Source organism: Medicago sativa, chromosome 2, assembly GCF_051527215.1.
Source record: "Medicago sativa cultivar Bolivia chromosome 2, Bolivia_mono, whole genome shotgun sequence".
In the NCBI taxonomy this organism is placed as follows: Eukaryota; Viridiplantae; Streptophyta; class Magnoliopsida; order Fabales; family Fabaceae; genus Medicago; species Medicago sativa.
This window is the reverse complement of record NC_140750.1, coordinates 65332054-65351394: the sequence shown is the minus strand read 5'-3', so window position 1 is coordinate 65351394 and position 19341 is coordinate 65332054. Positions and strand designations below refer to the sequence as shown.

The 19341-nt window shown below is 31.0% G+C and overlaps 2 protein-coding genes across 2 annotated transcripts; both read left to right on the top strand.

Annotated features, from left to right (window-relative positions):
• Positions 1-3882: 3882 nt before the first annotated feature.
• Positions 3883-6881, top strand: LOC146949747 (uncharacterized). Its single transcript, XM_085745676.1, has one exon. It carries the CDS (start codon positions 3925-3927, stop codon positions 6679-6681), a length of 2757 nt encoding a protein of 918 aa, XP_085601802.1. The 5' UTR covers positions 3883-3924; the 3' UTR covers positions 6682-6881.
• A 1765-nt stretch (positions 6882-8646) lies between these two features.
• On the top strand, positions 8647-11765 carry LOC146949746 (uncharacterized). Its single transcript, XM_085745675.1, has one exon. It carries the CDS (start codon positions 8842-8844, stop codon positions 11605-11607), a length of 2766 nt encoding a protein of 921 aa, XP_085601801.1. The 5' UTR covers positions 8647-8841; the 3' UTR covers positions 11608-11765.
• The last annotated feature ends 7576 nt before the right edge of the window (positions 11766-19341 follow it).

The following is a 19341-nucleotide window of genomic DNA, read 5'->3' as shown; positions in this document are numbered from 1 at the left end:
GTGGAAGATGTTGCGCGTATTGATGGTCGTGGGGGAAGGCGAGAAAGAAAGGCATGTGGGAGAAGGTTGTCTTTGCAGAACTTCTTATTCCACCATCCACACTACTGCTCTATACTTCTCCTTCGTTCATAAATTCTCATTATTCTTGAAAAATGAAAATGAAAAACTTTGCAAAACCAATATCTATATTCAGAAAACTTCTCGCCTTGGTGTATTTAGATTTGAATCTTTGCATACATGTAGCAAGGCTAGACGTCTTATTGTTTTTGGGTATTTGCAATGTATTATAACTTGATTTTCTGGGAGGGTACAACTTGTACCCCTCATGGTTGGTAATATAAAAATTTTGCTTTCTTAAAAAAAAATATTGTTTCACTTAGGGATGCAACATCCTTTGAAAAATAGGAACCTTTGGTTTCATAATGTTAGATATAATTGAATAATCATTAGATAATCTCATACTAACATTATTATCTTTCTGATTTGATCTTCACTTCTACCCATTTTATCATCTACATCATCGTTATACAAAAACCAAAATAAGAGCTTCACCGTAGTGATCCAAATCTGGAATGAACTCATCACCATCCTATCATTAACTTAAGATCACACTGATGCTATAGCAGAGGTTACCAAACAAATATGAAGTTACACAATATCATTGGTTGCTCCTTGTTCATTTCGAGAAAATGAGCATATGTTGTTTAAACATGAAACTAGGATAGAGGACAAGAACAAAATGCAAGAGGCCGGTTATTCTTTTTGCTGCTAGTGCAGTTCTTCTTCTCCAAGATATTATGGTCGTTGAGTTTGTTTGAAGGGTATTTTTTATTATTTTTTTTATTATTATTTTTCTTTTTTGGTTAGTCATTATTGACTTTCTTGTATGTTTTTACCGTTGATAGCCAAGCCTTTTACAATGAATATAGATTTATGATTAATAAACATGTAATAACTATTTAGTAGTAATTAATTTCTCTTGGGGGTTCTATTGGACAAACCTATAGTTAATTGATTATTCTTTAGAGTTTTGTTTTTGGGAAAAGAAGGTATCCTCTCAATGCTACTACGAAAATTAATCCTTCAAAATAATTAAGATATATTTAAGGGGTTGAAAATTGTTGGAGTAACTTAATATTTTTCAATACTTATCTAGTGTGAGGTTTAATTGAGTGTGATCATGTATGTAACACCTATCATTTTTGTTATTTTTGACAAATCGTGGTCCAACTTTTCAATTATTCCTCCTCTTAGAAAAAACTTTTCAATTATTTCTTTCGAAGGTACTATTTTTTTTTTGTTTCGAGTATTTAAATTAAATAATAATATTTGTTCCTTAATAGTAACTAATCTTTATCGAAAAACATACTATAACATGAGTGGTAGATATTCAAATGCTTATCATTTGATTTGGATTCGATCCTTAATTAATACGTATGATAAAAACATTTGTTAGGAGATGTCAAACTCATCTTTGTTGAAAAATTTGTTGGACACACAAAAGTGTGTCCTCCACTCTTAACCCTTTAACGGAAATTTTCTCTATAGACAAGAATTAATTAATATAAAAGATGTATAAATATTCTATTATTATTTAGAGTTTAAAAATAATAGAGGTAATTTAATATTTTTCAAGACTTATCTAGTGTGAAGTTTAATTGATGGTGATACATGTAACACCTATCATAATTATTATTTTTGACAAATTGTGGTCAAAATTTCGATTATTCATTTTAACTTCTTTGTTTCTGCGTCCTTAAAAAAAACTTATTTGTTTCTGCGATAATTCAGTATAAAAATAAAACCATCCATTTTCATTGAATCTCATGTTTTTATCTTGTTCATTCCAATAGGAAACAAATTTATTCACCTCACATTTTAAAAAAAATCACATGTTGTTAAAAGTTTACTTTCAGATGATATATTTTATTCGAAAGTTTATTTTCAAACAGCATAAAAATTGTGTTTTATCCGAGTGCATATTCGAAGTGATTTAGGGTGTGAGAAAAGTTCTTCCCTATCACTATCACCTCTTGGGATAGCCGTGGCCTGAATTTCCACTAACCAATAATTCATCTTACAATAGTCCAAGAAGAAATACCTTAGAAGGTGCACTAATTAACATCTAAGATCTTTATTGACCGACTCTAGGGATCCCGCCAAATATTTCATTAACGATGATCATGACTTGTTTCCAAGTCTTTGTGGCCATTGACTCCTGGTTCATGAAAAGAAAAGAGGAAATGATCAAATATAGATGAGTAGAGTGATGAATAAAAGAAAAGGTTGATAATTATTTGAATTCAAATGTAAGTAGGTGATTACTTCTATATAAATAGATTATAGTAGATATTGGATTAAATAAAAAATGGAGAATGCTAACCAGTGCCCTCAGGGCAATGGTTAAGCATCTAAATCAAGTAAGTTTTAATGAAAAATATGTGTAATCATTACTTTATCAAAAATAACATCTTATATTTCCAAGACAAAATTTCTAATTGTAGGTTCCTTAACCATTGCCCTGAGGGCACTGGTTAGCAAGACCCATAAAAAATATACACATGAGTTGATTCATATACTCAATACCTTAAATTTCTTGGTGAAGATGTCATATCTTTTGGTAAAATTACATAATGAGTTTGCCGAGTATGCTTCTTGATATACGTTTGAAAACTCATTAAACCATTAGGGTAACTCATTATATATGTATATATCTTAAAATTTAAAAGATAGTTAGTGCTCACATCATGTATTATATTATCGGATGTCTATGCTTTATCAAATTGGGAAAATTCAACTCAAGTTAACAAAACACTCTTTAATATACTTTTTTATAATACTCTCTCCTCCTAATTGAAATTCAACTCAAGTTATAAAAATGTTTCAAAAGTTTGTTGCTAACATAATTCTAAAGAATAATACTTGCAAGACATTATTTAACACACACTTTCTAACACATCTTTTTTATTGGTCAAAATTCATATAACCCACCAAAATTTGGAGGTCTGTTTACATAATTTGATGATTTTCACGTGAATTTTAACCAATAAAAAAATGTGTTAAAAATATAAATTGGAGAATATGATTTTAGCATTTCTCGATTCTAAAACACACATATAATTCAACGGAGTCACTAGCATGGGGTCTATTCTATAGGTTTTCTCTTAGGTCCATTGAATGATAGTGTGCACGATAATTTTGATTTAGGCACAATAATTTTGATTTATGCACAATTATGTATGTGGGGGAATTCACTTTGTTTCCATTTTATATAAAAAAAAATATATATATATATATGTGCCAAGTCAAAACACATCTAGTCCATATAGGATTGGTCATAGGTGATATGCATAACAAACTTATCCAATGAATTAATGCATTTTTTTCTTCTTCATTTTTGAGTATTTAAATAAAAAATAATTAAAAACATATATTCTTAAATGATTCTAGTTTTTGTTGCTACCAAGCACTAAGTATTAACCATGAGGATAATATAGTTTTCATGACATATCATCCACTGTTGCATCGTGGTAACTCATGTTTGGGAATCTGTTAGGCACACAAATTGGATTATTTACTCTTGAAGTAGTTTCCTCTATGCACAATAATCATTATCAAACGTTTGACTATTTAATTAAGGATTATAAGTCTCTTATCACTATGAAAAATATGTTTGGTCGATTATTATTTATGTTGATTTGGCCCAAACTATATTAAAAAAATGATTAAGACTGATTCACTCACATAAAAAATGGTGTAAAAATAAAATATAAAAATTTATAGATAATATTTGATTTGATATTATTAAATAGGAATTCTCCAAGAAACTGTCACACTTAACATCAAGTAGCTTCTATATAACAGGCAATATTGATTCTTCCTTTATTCATCTACCCTTTTTTAATAAACAAGTTCAGAATAGTCATGAATTCTCTTCTTTCAAAGTTTTTCTTAGTTTTCACTTTCTTCTCCTTCAACCTTTTATTCTCATTAGCCTCAAAATCATCTTACAAAGAACATTGTGCTTCCATCATCCCAGAAACAACTCCAACAACAAAGAAATTCAACTCTTTCCCTATAAGTGATCACAACACTGGTTACTACATAGGAGGTGATAGTATCATCAACATTGATGCTTCTTGGAACCAATTCTCCTTATACTTTCCATCAAGAAACACATATGCAACTTCACATCCTCACCTTTTCAAAATTGAAGGCACTATATCCTTTAGAACCAACAATGATGCTTCATATTATAATCATCATCATAGTTTTGGTTACTTAACCTTCAAGCTTGATGGTTTTTGGTCTCAATCTTCAGGAAATGTTTGCATGGTTGGAAAAAGCAAAGGTGTTTCGAAAAAAGGTGATTCTATCAATCTTGATGTTGTTTTTAAGCTTAACAATGTCTTCAATTCAAGTAATATAACTAGTTTGGTTAGTGGAAGCTTAGAGAGTTTGAGTTCTGAAAAGGATCATGATGATCATTACTTTGAACCAATTTCTTTAATGATGTTTCCAAAAGCAAATTATAGTTATAGTTTGGATTCTAAAGAAGTTGAAAACGAGTTCTCTTTTGGTAGTGATGATGATGAGGATGAGGGTTTACCATTAAACTTTGATTCATTCAGTTTTTGTAAATATCCTCTCTCAAGTGCTATTAGAAGACTCCAACTAGAGTACACTCATGAGTGCAATTCTTCAAAGAATTGCACTCCTATAATTAGTGGAAGTTCCAATCAATTACCATCACATATGTCTTTGAAAGGGATTGAATGTTCTTCAAAAAAGAAGAATAGGATTAGGGTTTTGGGGGAATTTTCGAATAGTTTTGATTACTATTGGAATAGGAATAATAGCCAAGGCTTCAATACCAAAACTATGTTGATAGGGGAAGGATGGTGGGATGACAAGAAAAACATGTTGTGTGTAGTTCTTTGCCATTTCAATGGTAGCAAATCTACATCCTTGGATGGGACTCATGTTGGTGATTGCTCATTAAGATTAAGATTGAGATTCCCCTCAATTTGGTCGATCAAAAATAGTAGTAGCATAGTTGGCCAAATTTGGAGCAACAAGAGGGATAATGATCAAAACTACTTCAAAACGATAACAGTTAGGAATGATGATGCGAATTATGGTGTGGGGGGTAAAGACTTAAGGTATGAATATAGCCAACTTGGTAGAGTTAATCAATCATGTCCACGACACAAAGTTGTTGAGAACCAAGGGAAAAGGTATCCAGATGCATATTCATATGACATGAAATTTGATATGTCGGTTAGAGAGTCCAAAAAAAGAGTAGCTTGGGGTTATTCCTCTCCTTCATTTGTTGATGATGAGTACCAATCTACATCTTCCGTTTCCTTCTCAAGAAGTGAATTTGATGCTGGAATCGTGAACAATGATAATGGTAGCTTGTTTAACATTAGCTACAAGATTAGCCTCTCAGCCATGTCTTCTTCGCCTTTTGACAAGAATTCCTTGTTTAACATGTCTTATTATTTGGTGAAGATTTCGGCAGAAGGAGTTTATGATTCAAGAGATGGAACCTTGTGTATGATTGGTTGCCGTGACCTTGTGTCAAACAAGGGAACACCAACAGCAAATTCTTTGGACTGTGAGATTCTGATGAAATTTCAGTTCCCTTCTTTAGATACAAAAGATAGGAGCTATATTAAGGGAAGCATTGAAAGCACACGCCCAGAATCCGATCCTCTTTACTTCAAACGTTTAGAGGTATCTGCGGTAGCGTATTACATCAAAGAAGAGAGAAGAAATGTTTGGAGAATGGACATGGAAGTTATCATGGCTCTGATATCTACAACTCTAGCATGTGTTTTCGTCGGATTGCAACTCAACCATGTGAAGAGAAACCCTAATGTGCTTCCCTTCATCTCAATTTTCATGATGTCGATTCTCACATTTGGTCACATGATACCACTTGTTCTCAATTTCGAAGCACTTCTTGCTAAAAATCCTAACAACACAACCTATGTTTTAGGAAATGTTGAAAAATGGCTTGAAGTTAATGAAATAAGTGTTAGGCTAATCAGCATGGTAGCTTTCTTATTGCAATTCCGTCTCCTGTATCTAACTTGGTCGTCCAGAAAAACTGACGAAAGCAAGAACAATCTCTGGATTGCCGAGAGAAAAGCTTCATATGTGACCTTCCCTTTGTATGCTGTCGGATTATTGATTGCATTGCTGTTGAAGTTAAAGAAGGATAGAGATTCGGTTACCTCAATGTACCAAGTCTACCAACAACATGATCCGTCATGGGAGAACATAAAATCTTATGGTGGTTTGGTATTGGATGGCTTTCTTGTGCCACAAGTAATTCTGAACTTGTTTTCAAATATGAATGAGAATGTTCTTTCATGCTCATTTTACTTTGGAACTACTTTTGTGAGACTCTTGCCACATGCTTACGATCTTTACAGGGCTCATAATTATGCTGACCAAGATAATGACCTATACTTCTATGCCGATCCAAGCCAAGATTTTTACTCAACTTATTGGGATATTATCATTCCTTTGGTAGGTATTGTACTTGCTATCATTATCTACTTGCAGCAATTTTTTGGTGCTCAATGTGTTCTGCCTCATAGATTCAAAGGATCAAAGGGATATGCAAAGGTGCCTGAATCAGAAGGAGAAGTAGAGACCACCAATATGTAAACAAGCCCTTTTCTTTGGTCAAGTGCTAATAGCCTAATCATGGTGAATAAAAGTGGTCATTTTCTTAATTAGTTCTGTTTATGTATTTTAGTTATGAAGTTTTGTTGTCGTAATACTGTCTTTATAGTGTAAAATTGTTAAGTGTAAAAGACTTACATATGTGAGCAAAAGTTATAAAATATACCAACATATTAACAAAACACATGTAATTTAAAAAACTTTTGGGAGCAGTGGTTAAAAATTTAGAATAATTCAAGAACTGTGTTGTAGTGTTATTTTGTTGATAATTTTTCAGATTTATGACTGGACCATAATATAATTTGCTACTTCACTCTATCATAAATCACCCTTGGAAGAAGTATTTGTTGCCTGGTCGTGATTTTTGAAGTATTGACTTGAGGAGTATACCCCACATAGACTTGGAATTCCAAATCTTCCACTACCTATCCATTCATTGTGGGAGTTGAACAAGTCCACGTTCCTATCAGTCTAGTATAATTTTCTTTTTGACAAATATCAATCCATAAATACTCCATAAAGTGACGTGGATTGGTCTTTAGTATTGTCTATGTTTTTTTCTTGCTGATAAAAAAAAATAAGGGTTATGTTAACTTGTCTCTTAAGGACACATGTTAAGCAACCTAAAAAGAGAAACTTTGCATTGGAAAATATAATATGTCAACTTTTAAGAAGTCGAATGCACGACTTTTGATACGTATATTTTTATAAGGAGTTTCTTAACATGTGTCTTTGAGGGCACAAGTCAGCATCTGTCAAAAAATAAAATAATGGCATTTTGTTATGACACCTATAGAAATTTGGCCGGCCAGACCTAGCTGCCAGCCTGTCCTCTGCATCCACGACAAATATTCAAAAAGTATGTTATTGGAACAAGAGAAATGATATTTAAACAATCATTTTTCGATAACTTGAACAACAATTTTTCATAAAATATTACTATTTAAAGTCCTTAAAGAGTGCCTTATTTTTGTGTGTTAATCTTTTGGTTTCTAGGGGAAGAGAACCCTAGTAATCTTGAGTTTGAACGCGAGGTAAGTAATGTCTTGTTAGGAATTCATACACCTAGAAATCGAACTTGGAATCTCTTGTTAGGAATCAAACTTCGAATCTCGAAACAATTCATCTTTTGGTGAAGCTCATTAATCATTTGAGTTCAATCACTTGATTAAGGCAACGTAGATATTGGCACAAAGCCAACAAAAAATTGTTAAAATATTAAAATAACTTTACATAATGGTTGTTCACGTTCCAAAATGATTGTCAACATATCGTTTCTCTATAATTAATAGAAAGAACATGGAAATGAAATGTTATTGTCGTAAAATTTGAGCTTTGCTTTAAAAAAAATTGAGCTTACGGCGGATAGCTTATACTTATTCATTCTACTAAAATGATAAGTTTGATAACAATTTCTTCTTACAAGTTTCTAGTTTTTTTTTTAACTAGCTTATAGTTAGCGTGTTTTATAAGTTTGTAACTTATCATTTTACCTATTATCTTAACAACCAATTTAACAATAATACGTTAAAAAACAAAAATGTTTCTCCCAGTTTTATTAATAATATACTTTGAAGTTTGAAGTCTTTATCTCTCATTTTAAATATTCAACTGGACCATATAGTTCAACCATGACGGATGCACCTAAGTTAACTTAGAGATGCAAACCCCACTATGTTTCTCATTTTATCATTAATTATTGATTTAATTAATATTTTTTCTATAAAAAATTAAGTGTTTTATCCACAAAAAGTTTTGAATAATTTTATTTGTGCCTTATCAAATGCAATGGTGTGAGACATACATTATTGAACTCTATTATGGCCATATACAAAGTGTTCTTACCTCTTGAATAGATAGAAAAGTAGAAAACTATGTGCCAACTTACCAATAGTGAATCAATAGCTATAAAATTTTATCTTAACCAATGTTTGAAGTTGCGGAAAGTTGAAAACCACCCGAGAATTTTGTTTTGTTTTTTTCAAATGGAAATGTTTGGCTTTAGCATATTGAGAGGAGGCATTGTCTCAATTGTCATTCTCTCTATAGCTCAGCATAGACTATAGAGATACTATATATGTATATATAAATCAACTCTTTCTATCTTTTTCTGCCTTTCTTCTTCTCATTACAGAACCATTGATGATAGTCATCATGAATTCTCATCTCACCATGTTCTTCTTTCTTTTGAATCTCTTAACTATCTCTTCCTTTTCTTCATCACAACCCTCTTACAAAGATCATTGTTCTTCCATCATCAAAGAGTCAACTCCCAAAAACCTCATCATCCATAACTCTTTCCCTCTTGGTGATCAATACTCAGGTTACTTCACAGGAGGTGATACAATCATCAATAATGAAAACTCCTTCAACAACAAATACTCTTCATTTTACCTTAGACACATAAAAATGCATGAAACTACAAACTCTGACTTGCTCAAAATTGAATCCACTATTTCATTCAGAACTGCTCCAAACACAGTTTACTATCATGTAAGCAACTTTAGCTATGGTAATAAACCAAGTTCTCGAAGTCAGCGTCATTTCAATACAAGTTTTGTAACTTTCAAGCTTGAAGGGTTTTGGTCAAAATCTTCTGGAAAAGTTTGTATGGTTGGAACAGGAATTAGTTATTCACAAACAGGTGATTCTCTTAATCTTGATGCTGTTTTTAAGCTTAACAATGTTTTCAATTCAAGTAACATCACTAGTTTGATTAGTGGAAGCTTAGAGAGTTTGAGTTCTGAAAAGGGTGATGAGAAAAATCATTACTTTGAACCAATTTCTGTAATGATGTTTCCAAAAGCAAACTATAGTTATCGTTTGGATTCTAAAGAAGTTGAAAATGAATTCTCTTTTGAAAGTGATGTTTCTGAGAAAAAGGGTTTGTCACTAAATCCATATTCATCAAGTTTTTGTTCATTTCCACTCTCAAGAGCTATTAGAAGACTCCGATTAGAGTACACTCATGAGTGCAATTCTTCGAAGAATTGCACTCCTATAATGAGTGATCAATTGCCATATATGATGTCTTTGAAAGGTGCTGAATGTTCTCAAGAAAACAAGCATAGGTTGAAGGTTATGATGGTGTTTTCAAATAAAAGTGACTATTGGATTGAAAAAGGTTTCAATCCGAAAACTACGTTGGTAGGGGAAGGTTGGTGGGATGAGAAGAAAAATTCATTGTGTGTAGTTGCTTGCCATTTCATTGGCATCATGAAATCGTCCTTGAATGGCATCCGTCTTGGCGATTGCTCGGTAAGATTGAGATTGAAATTCCCTTCAGTTTGGTCAATAAAAAATACTAATAGCATAATTGGACAAATTTGGAGCAACAAGAGTGCTAATGATCCAAACTACTTCAAGATGATAACATTTAGAAATTTCGAAGATGACAGGGTTGGATATCGAGCGTTGAAGTACGAGTATAGCCAGCTTGAAAGAGTTAAGAAATCATGTCCAGCACACAAGGTTGTCAAGAACAAAGGGAGAACAAGATTTCCAGATGTTTATTCTTATGATATGAGATTTGATATGTTGGTTAGAGATAGAGAGTCCAATATTAACTCCTATGGTTTTTCAGCTCCTTTATCTGTTGGTGATCAAGTTTATGATGATCCTGTTACCATTTCAAATTCCACAACAGACACTCCTATGGTGATGTTCAACAATGGCAGTTTGTTTAACATTAGCTACAAGATTACCATACTTTCTAATTCAACCTTATATAACCGGAATTCAGTGTTTAATTTGTCTTCTTATAGAGTGAAGATTTCAGCAGAAGGTACTTATGATTCAAGGACAGGAACCTTGTGTATGATTGGTTGCCGCAATCTTAACTCAAAGGCTGGAACACAGTTACGCTCTGTGGATTGTGAGATTCTATTGAAGTTTCAGTTTCCATCATTGGATGCAAAAAATGGAAGCTACGACATTAAAGGAAGTATCAAAAGCACGCGGAAAAAATCAGATCCTCTTTACTTCAAAAGTTTAGAGCTTTCTTCATTTGCAATTTACTCGGAAACAGCGATAGAAGCTGTTTGGAGAATGGATATGGAGATTATCATGGTTCTGATATCTACAACTCTAGCATGTGTTTTCGTCGGACTGCAAATATACCATGTCAAGAAACACCCTAATGTGCTTCCCTTCATCTCAATTTTCATGATGTCAATTCTCACAATGGGTCACATGATACCGCTTGTTCTCAATTTCGAAGCACTTCTTCCTCAAAATTATAACAGCAAAAACTTTGTGTTTGGATATGTTGGATGGCTTGAAGTTAATGAAATAGCTGTAAGGATTATAACAATGGTAGCTTTCTTGTTGCAATTCCGTCTTCTTCAACTAACTTGGTCGTCAAGAAAGACTAATGAAAGCCAGAACGGCCTCTGGATTGCTGAGAGAAAGGCTAGCTATGTGATTTTCCCTTTGTATGCAGCTGGATTATTGATTTCATTGCTGTTGAAGTTGAAAAAAGATGAGTTTCAACAGAATTCATCTTGGGAGAACATGAAATCTTACGGTGGTTTGGTATTGGATGGCTTTCTTGTGCCACAAGTATTTCTAAACTTGTTTTCAAATATGAATGAGAATGTTCTTTCATGTTCATTTTACTTTGGAACTACTTTTGTGAGACTCTTGCCGCATGCCTATGATCTTTACAGGACTCGTAATTATGCTCAACTCGGCGATGGATCATACTTCTATGCCAATCCTAATGCAGATTTTTACTCAACTACTTGGGATATTGTCATTCCTTTGGGAGGTATCTTATTTGCTATCATTATCTACTTGCAGCAACGTTTTGGTGCTCAATGTGTTCTGCCTCATAGATTCAAAGGATCAAAGGTATATGAAAAGGTGCCTGTGGTGACTGAATCAGAAGCTGAAGTGCAAATGGCCTAATGAATGATGGTGGGTGATACCTATGTAGTTCTCTTCTAATATTTTAGCTTTTAATTTGTTTTGTTGCAATATATATGATCTTTACAGAATATATATGTTACACTGAAGAACAACTCTGATTATTTGAAGACAAGTACTAAGGAGTTTTGAAACCGAAACACTGAACTTGTTTAAATCGACTTATTTGAGTTTATTTAGTGGCATAAGAATTGTGAGATCGTTTGAGAGAGCTTATGGAACCAGCCTATGACATTTCAAAAGTTGTTTTCAGTTTATTTCTATAATCACTTCATGATAGTATGAAAACAACTTATAGCTTATATGAAAAAAAGTTTGACTTTATTTTATCTATTGTTATTAAGATAGCTTATATATCAAACAGACATAGGCTAAGTTTGAGTGCTTTTATAGATGAAAGAAACTATTGATGATAAATCTCTGGAATAATGCTAAAAGTGTTAACAACTGAAAAAAGTTGTCTGCTATTAGATACTAACCAATTAACTTTCTAAAACTTCTCTTACAATTTGAAAATATTTTGTTTCAGTTTTTTAACATCTAGTTCCAATCAAAACTGGTGTACTTGCAATCATATCTTCTTCCGACTCCTTTTTTAGTCACTAATTGTAAATTCTAACTAATTGTAAATCAAAACAAGGGACCAAAACTACATTTAAGTCATTTGATTCTAACTTTGCAGTTAAGCTTGTAAATTCCAAATGTAGGTGTACAGTTGTAGAAAATCTTTAATTAGAAAAATGTTATCATGGCTAACTTGGCACGTTTACAAATAGACTCGTATCATATCATTTGATAAGTATCAATTTTCAAACCCGAATCTTCTACGATCTTTTACAATGTTGTTGACCGTAGACCATTAGAGTAAGAAAGATAATTTTTTTTTATTTCTTACTTTACGGTCTACAACCAATTGTACCATAAAACTAGCTGTTGAAGATCTAATTTATTTTCAAACTTCAGGAGGTCACTCATCTTAATACTATTATTCAGGTTAAAACAAGAACTATAGATAATCTAGAAATCAATGTTTTTTTTTTTTTTTCTTTTTGAAATTAATTGCTTATATTTGAAGCTACACTTCTTTGAGAATATTCAAATAGAGTTTGCATTGACTTAACTAATACTCCTACTCTTTAATAATCCAATACCTTGGTACCAGACCTTAATTTATTTATTTTTGACATAACCTTAGTATTATGAGATTGAGTAGCTCAACTGGTTCTCAATTATGAGTTAAAGAAGTTAATGAGTTAAAGAACGAGAGTTCAACCATAATACAAGATTTTAATTTGTTCACCCTTATATACAAATACAAAACTACAGGTTTGATAATTACATCAATTAATTTTGATAATTACATCAATTAATCTATATATGTCACAAACAATTACGACATATAGGACATGTTAATTTCCTCTGCAACCAATGATCTATACAATCTGAATGAAAAATGTGTTTGCAAACAGGAAAAACTTGACACAATTGTCCCCTTTGAAAATCTTCCAAACATATGGCACATTCATTGCAACTTCTTCTTAACTCATGACCATGCTTTCCAATTCCATCATAGTTCATCAAAGGTGGCAATTTCATAGAATCTCTAAGTTTTTGTCCTCTATTCTTATCATAATTTTCTTCTTGTTCTTCTTCACTTGTTGCCACCATTGTCCAATCTTGCAAATTGCTAAACACAAGAGCGTGGAAAATTGTAACCCCTTGGTGAGATACATCATTATGATCGTCGTCGTCATCGTCGTCGTAAGCTATATGAGTTCCTTGTTCAATGTCATGTTCATTGATAATAATAGGCCTCATTTCCATAAACCAATAGAATAAACCATGGAAAATTTGATGGAATATGAAGAAAAACATTGTGATTATAAGACATATCATGACAAATGTTGGAAGATCAAATGTTATGACATAAACATACATGTGCATTAAACCATCAAATTGTTTGCCTGTGGGAAAAACTTCTGTCAACTCAGCCATATTGATTTGTATGTTTAATTGATGAATTAATCAATGAAATTTGAGTGTGACAATTTTTTTATATATAGTTATGGGATTTTATGTTACTTGTTTTAAATAGGTTACGTACATTGGACCAATATCTGTCAAGATTATAATGTATAGGCTGTGTATTCTAATTAAAGAATCTAGATAGTTTTTGAAGTTTATCTTAAACCGTTTTCAGATAGCAAAATGAATGTGTATATCTTATCTGACCGTTTTCTATGAGGATATGTGTTGGCATTTGTATTCTTATAACCGAAGCCTTATCTTTAGATTGTCAAACAAGTAAATCAATATTTTGGTCATCGAAATTGTAATAATTGTGAAATTTAATTTCTCAAATTTATGAAATGAAAAATTAGATTTTTAAATTAAAAATTTTAAGTCAATTTAATTCTTTTACAACTCTTTTTTTTATATAAGAAAATATTTGTACTCGTGAGTTTAGCACAGTTGGTATGGATAATGCATAATATATGCAAGGTCCGATGTTAAAATCCCTGACCACCACCTATAAGAAAATATTTAGGTGAGTTGGGCTTTGAGAAAATGCCACTTTTATCATAATTGTCACATTTGAAAAAAATATGTTAAAAAAATTGGTATTTTTAGTTTTCAATGTATCAATTATTATCTTTTAATTTTATCTCTACTTAGTATTATATACATCGCTTCCAAATTTTTATTTTTTACTTTGTGTTATGATAACAAAAGTCAACCAATAACTAATAAAAAGAATTTATTGCAAAAGATAAAATTATCAATAAAAAGAGGTCATGCAGGGGTTTGAACCCAGAAACTTTATTGCAAAAGATAAAATTATCAATAAAAAGAGGTCATGCAGGGGTTTGAACCCAGGAACACAAGCTTACCTGCGTACAAATAAAGCACATCCGTCTCCGTAAGTTTATCTTAGTTGGTAAGGTCATTGCATAATATATGCAGAGGTTAAAGTTTGAACTCAGACGCCTCACTTATTCATCGAGTTAATTTCAAGTTATTAGGCTATTTGACAAAAAAAAAAAACACAGTTTGCAATAAAGTTAATTTGATAAAATTATCATTATCTTTCATTTGTATATAATTTTCTTTTCTTAGTGTGAAATTTTTTTCATTATCTTTCATTTGTATATAGTTTTTGGCTATGAATTGTCTTGAATAGTGTCCTTTTCCATCGTGTAAAAAAAGCGTCTTATTCCATCCACACAACTATAAAACCTTACAATTATTGTAATTTTATTTTAAAATTTTGATTATGAATTCAAATACTAAATTATTGAAGTAATGTAAGTGTGTCAATGAAAATTGATTCAGTTGATAAAAAGACGATTTATTTTTAAGATTGTGGATTTTAATCCGGCTACTAATATGATGACCTCTTTGTGGGTGATTTGTAAATACATTTGTTAGTATTTGTTGAACCTTAAGTCATGTCATGACCAATGTGAGTCCTTAGAACACAACTCATATCGACAATTTTATGTAACCAAAATGAAGTAACGCAAGTGTAAACTACTAGGGTACAATGTTTAGTTATGTCACCAAGGTTTGATTCGGTTATTAATTAAAAAATATTCAAACCAACCAAATTCATATTGATTTGATTTTGTTCGGTTTTAAGTATTTTTCACAAGTGAAATCGAACCAAATCGATGATATTTAATTTGGTTCATCGGTTTGTCTGAAAGTTAAACAACTTAAAAGAATAGTTGTATTCAAATTCTCGACTCTGATTGTTTGTGTCAGTTGGAACTTTTTTTATGTAGTTTTCAGTCAAAAGGATGGTCATATTACTTAAAACAAAAGTTAACAACTGATACGGATGATTGTTAGGTGTATACTTTATAGTACTCCCTCCGTTCTTATAAATAAGTTCTCTGTCTTTTTTACATTTCTTAAAAAAAGTTGTTAGTGCAATTAATATATCTATTTTACGTGTTAATATTATATCAAGTTGTTCTTTGTTTGTATGTGTATTAAAATTGATTTTTCATATATTTCAAAACAAGTTAGTAGTATTGATTAGGGGTATGTTTAGGAAAAAAATAATAAATGCATCAAATAATTTGAAAAGAAGCTTATATTTAGAGACATATTTTTAGTCAAATTGGTGATTATATACGAGACGGAGAGAGTATAAGATTCTTATGCAAAATATTACTCCTTATGTCCCATTTTAAATGACTTACTTTAAAAATGTGCACTATTCACATAACATATTTTGACTATATTTTTCTACTAAAATACAAGGACAAATTATAGCATATAAGATGTTGGATTTGTCTCGACGAATACTTTCAAAATATCAAATTTTCATAATTTTTTCTAATATATTATTCAAGATATTTAAGTTCAAAATTGTGTATTAGCATGCGTGATAGGGTCAATTGTGTCATGTATTATGGGACGGAGGGAGTAGATGATAAGTGTCCTAAGGTCATTGTTTAAAAATCCAAAATTACTAATTGAAAATTGTGTAGTTATGACTTTTACATATGTTAGACTTGTATTTTCAAGACAAATTTTTTTATAGTTTCCTTAAACAATATCCTTAAGACACTTATTAGCAAGATCTAAGTTTATAATAACCCAAATTTGGTTCACATCAAATTTTTCAATACGCAATTTTAGGAAGAAAATGATAAAGCTAGGAAGCATGAACAAACAAAATGGAATTTTTTTGGGAGGACAAAAAATATTCTATTTTATTTTTTAGGGATTAAATTCAAAATTCGTTATATTTTTAGGGACGAAAAACTTTATTAATCCAAAAAAAATTGAATAATCTATTCTCTAATTATAAAACTTAATGTCTACCAAAAATACAATCTTATCCCTTCTTAATTTTTTGACACGTCATCAAAATTATATCCTTTTGTGTCTTTTGCATCAACTTCCCCCTATTTTTTCTCTCCTAAAAACAAATTAAAACAAACTCACTCGATAAAACACACTAACTTAATCTTTTTTTAAACAACAAACAAACTTATTCTTAATCTCAATCAAAACAAATTTTCCTATAATTCAACTTCTAAATATCAAAGGAAATAAAAAAACAAATTACAATCTTCTATTCTCTAATTCTAAAATTAATGACTACCAAAAATACAATCTTACCCCTTCTTAATTTTTTTTACACATCATCAAAAGTATATCCTTTTGTGTCTTTTGCATCAACTTCCCTATATTTTTTCTCTTAAAAATAAATTAAAACAAACTCACTCGGTAAAACACACTAACTTAATCTTTTTTTTAGAACAAGCAAACTTAATCTTAATCCCAATCAAAAATAAATTTTCCTATAATCCAACTTTTAAATATCTAAAGAGTTAAAAAAAATTACAAAATATTTGCCTTTGTTTTTTCTTTATCTTTTTGGCTAAAGTGCAACTTTGGCCCCTTATCTTTCAAAAAGTTGCGATTTTGGCCCCCTAACTTTGAAAACTACAATTTTGGCCCCCTAACTTTGAAAACTGCTGAGAAGGCGACACGTGTCCAAAAAAGGGGCCATTTTGAAAAGATAAGGGGCCATAATCGCAACATTTTGAAAAGATAAGGGGTCAATAGACATATTTCCCTTAAGTTAGGGGGTTAAAAGAGCATATTTCCCTAAACATGGGGGACCAAAATTGTAGTTTTCATACTTAAGGGGCCAAAATCGCAACTTTTTGAAAGATAGGGGGTCAAAGTTGCACTTTAGCCTATCTTTTTTTGTCATGAAAAATCATATTAAATAAAAAGAAATAGATAAAGAGACTGAAGGCATTAGACCTGACTTAGGTAAAACGAAAAACGGGGATACCACATAATAAATCAGATCAAGTGGATCGATCCAAATCTATCGTAACAAAATTCACTAATCAACAAACGAACCCGTACACGGGCACGAAACCGGGTCACAAAAAAAATATGAAAAGTGAACCTCTGAGAAAAACAATTAATGGATCGACCGTCAGCACAATATCAAAATCCAAGTGTCAACAACTCCATAAACAAATTAAATAGCATAAAAGCTCTTTCGAGCTTGAAGAACCAGAGTGTAGACAAACAAAACACTTTGAAACCGGTAGATCTCAACATATTTGGAAACAACAGAGAATCAAAGAAATTAGGCCACTATGTCATATTATAAAATATTATTTTTTTATTGTTGTAAAATATTAATTATCATACCTTTAGAAAGATGACTCTAAAAAACACTGAAAACATGATAAATGAGTCACTAAATAATATTGTTGTACAATTCATACACGAGACTCATAACGACATCTTTATCAATAATGAAATCTTCACTATTTTAAACATTTCTACAATTTTTTTAGTTTACCACTTCATAATATTTGATAACAACTATTTCAATAATTTTTTCATGGACAAACTACACTAACATCCCTTAAGGTCTTCTTAAATAACACAAACACCCGCTCTATTTTTTAACTAAACACTAATCTCCCTTTTTTTTTTATCAAATTGACAAGCACTTCTCTTATAATATAACACGGTTTAAACTTTGTTAATTCCATTTGTTAATTACGAGTATGAAGTCATTTAATTTTCGACCACTTTTCTTTCCATTTTTCACTTGGTGATTTTTCTCAACTTATTGTTCCTCAGTCAATGTGGTTTAATTTTTAAATGGATATATCGAAGATGATCTTATTTTCATTGATCAACCACAATGTCCATCCACCAAAATTCTTCTCATTTTTGTATTCTCCTTTGATCTCTTCTGTAATTGCCGATGTTTGATTCTATTTGGTGGTAAAAACAAATGTTGTTATAGTTTCTCTATTGCAAAAAAAAAAACAAAAACAAAAACCTCATTTAACTTAATTTTGAAAAGAGAAAACAGATACAAACAAATCAAGAAAAAACATCATTTAACTTAATTGTGAAAAGAGAAAATAGATACAAACAAACCAAAATAGCTGAAATTAAATTGTATATTAACAAAGTTATTGAAATGGATAAAATGAGGGGAGGTTGATGTGTTTGGAAAATTATAAGGGGTACTTATGTTCTTTAAGAAAATCTAAAGGGAAGTCAAAGTAATTTGTTCTTTTATCATTAATGTCAACTTTATCTTTAGTTTTTTTTTTTTTTCCTGATTTTCTCAATTCATATAGTATTGCAATGCGCTTTGATGCATAGTTCACCACTTCGAATTAACACGTGCGTAGCACGGGCCCGTGCTTAGCACGGGTTTGTTGCTAGTTTTCACAATAAGAGAATAAAAAGACGTGTTTAACGCCGAAATAAAATGAATGAACAATTTAACGCTCATACAAAGATTTTGAGTTGAGAAATTAAAAAAAAAATAAAACACATCATTTTATTTCAATTTCGTGCATCTCGTCTTCTGTTTATTTTCTCCAACACCCTTTCGATTCGACGAGTACAAACAACGACGACAATGAAAAAAAGAAGATAAAAGTACCAATTTTGTCCTTTAAAATTTAACAAACTACATTTTTTTTTTTTGCCGTGAAAAAAATCTAAAAATAATGACTAATTTCGCTTTTTTTTTTTAAGGATCAAATTGTCCCAATTTTTTTTAGAGATCTAATATGTTCCTTTAGTAAGATAACTTTTTTTTTTTTTTTTAGGAATAGTTAGTAAGATAACTGAACTGCTACATATGTCTAATCACAATTCCAAACTAGAAAAATAAACCTATAAATAAAAAAAATCGATTGG

Coding starts and splice junctions, on each gene's coding strand:
- LOC146949747 (XM_085745676.1), top strand. CDS start 3,925: ATGAATTCTCTTCTTTCAAAGTTTTTCTTAGTTTTCACTTTCTTCTCC.
- LOC146949746 (XM_085745675.1), top strand. CDS start 8,842: ATGATAGTCATCATGAATTCTCATCTCACCATGTTCTTCTTTCTTTTG.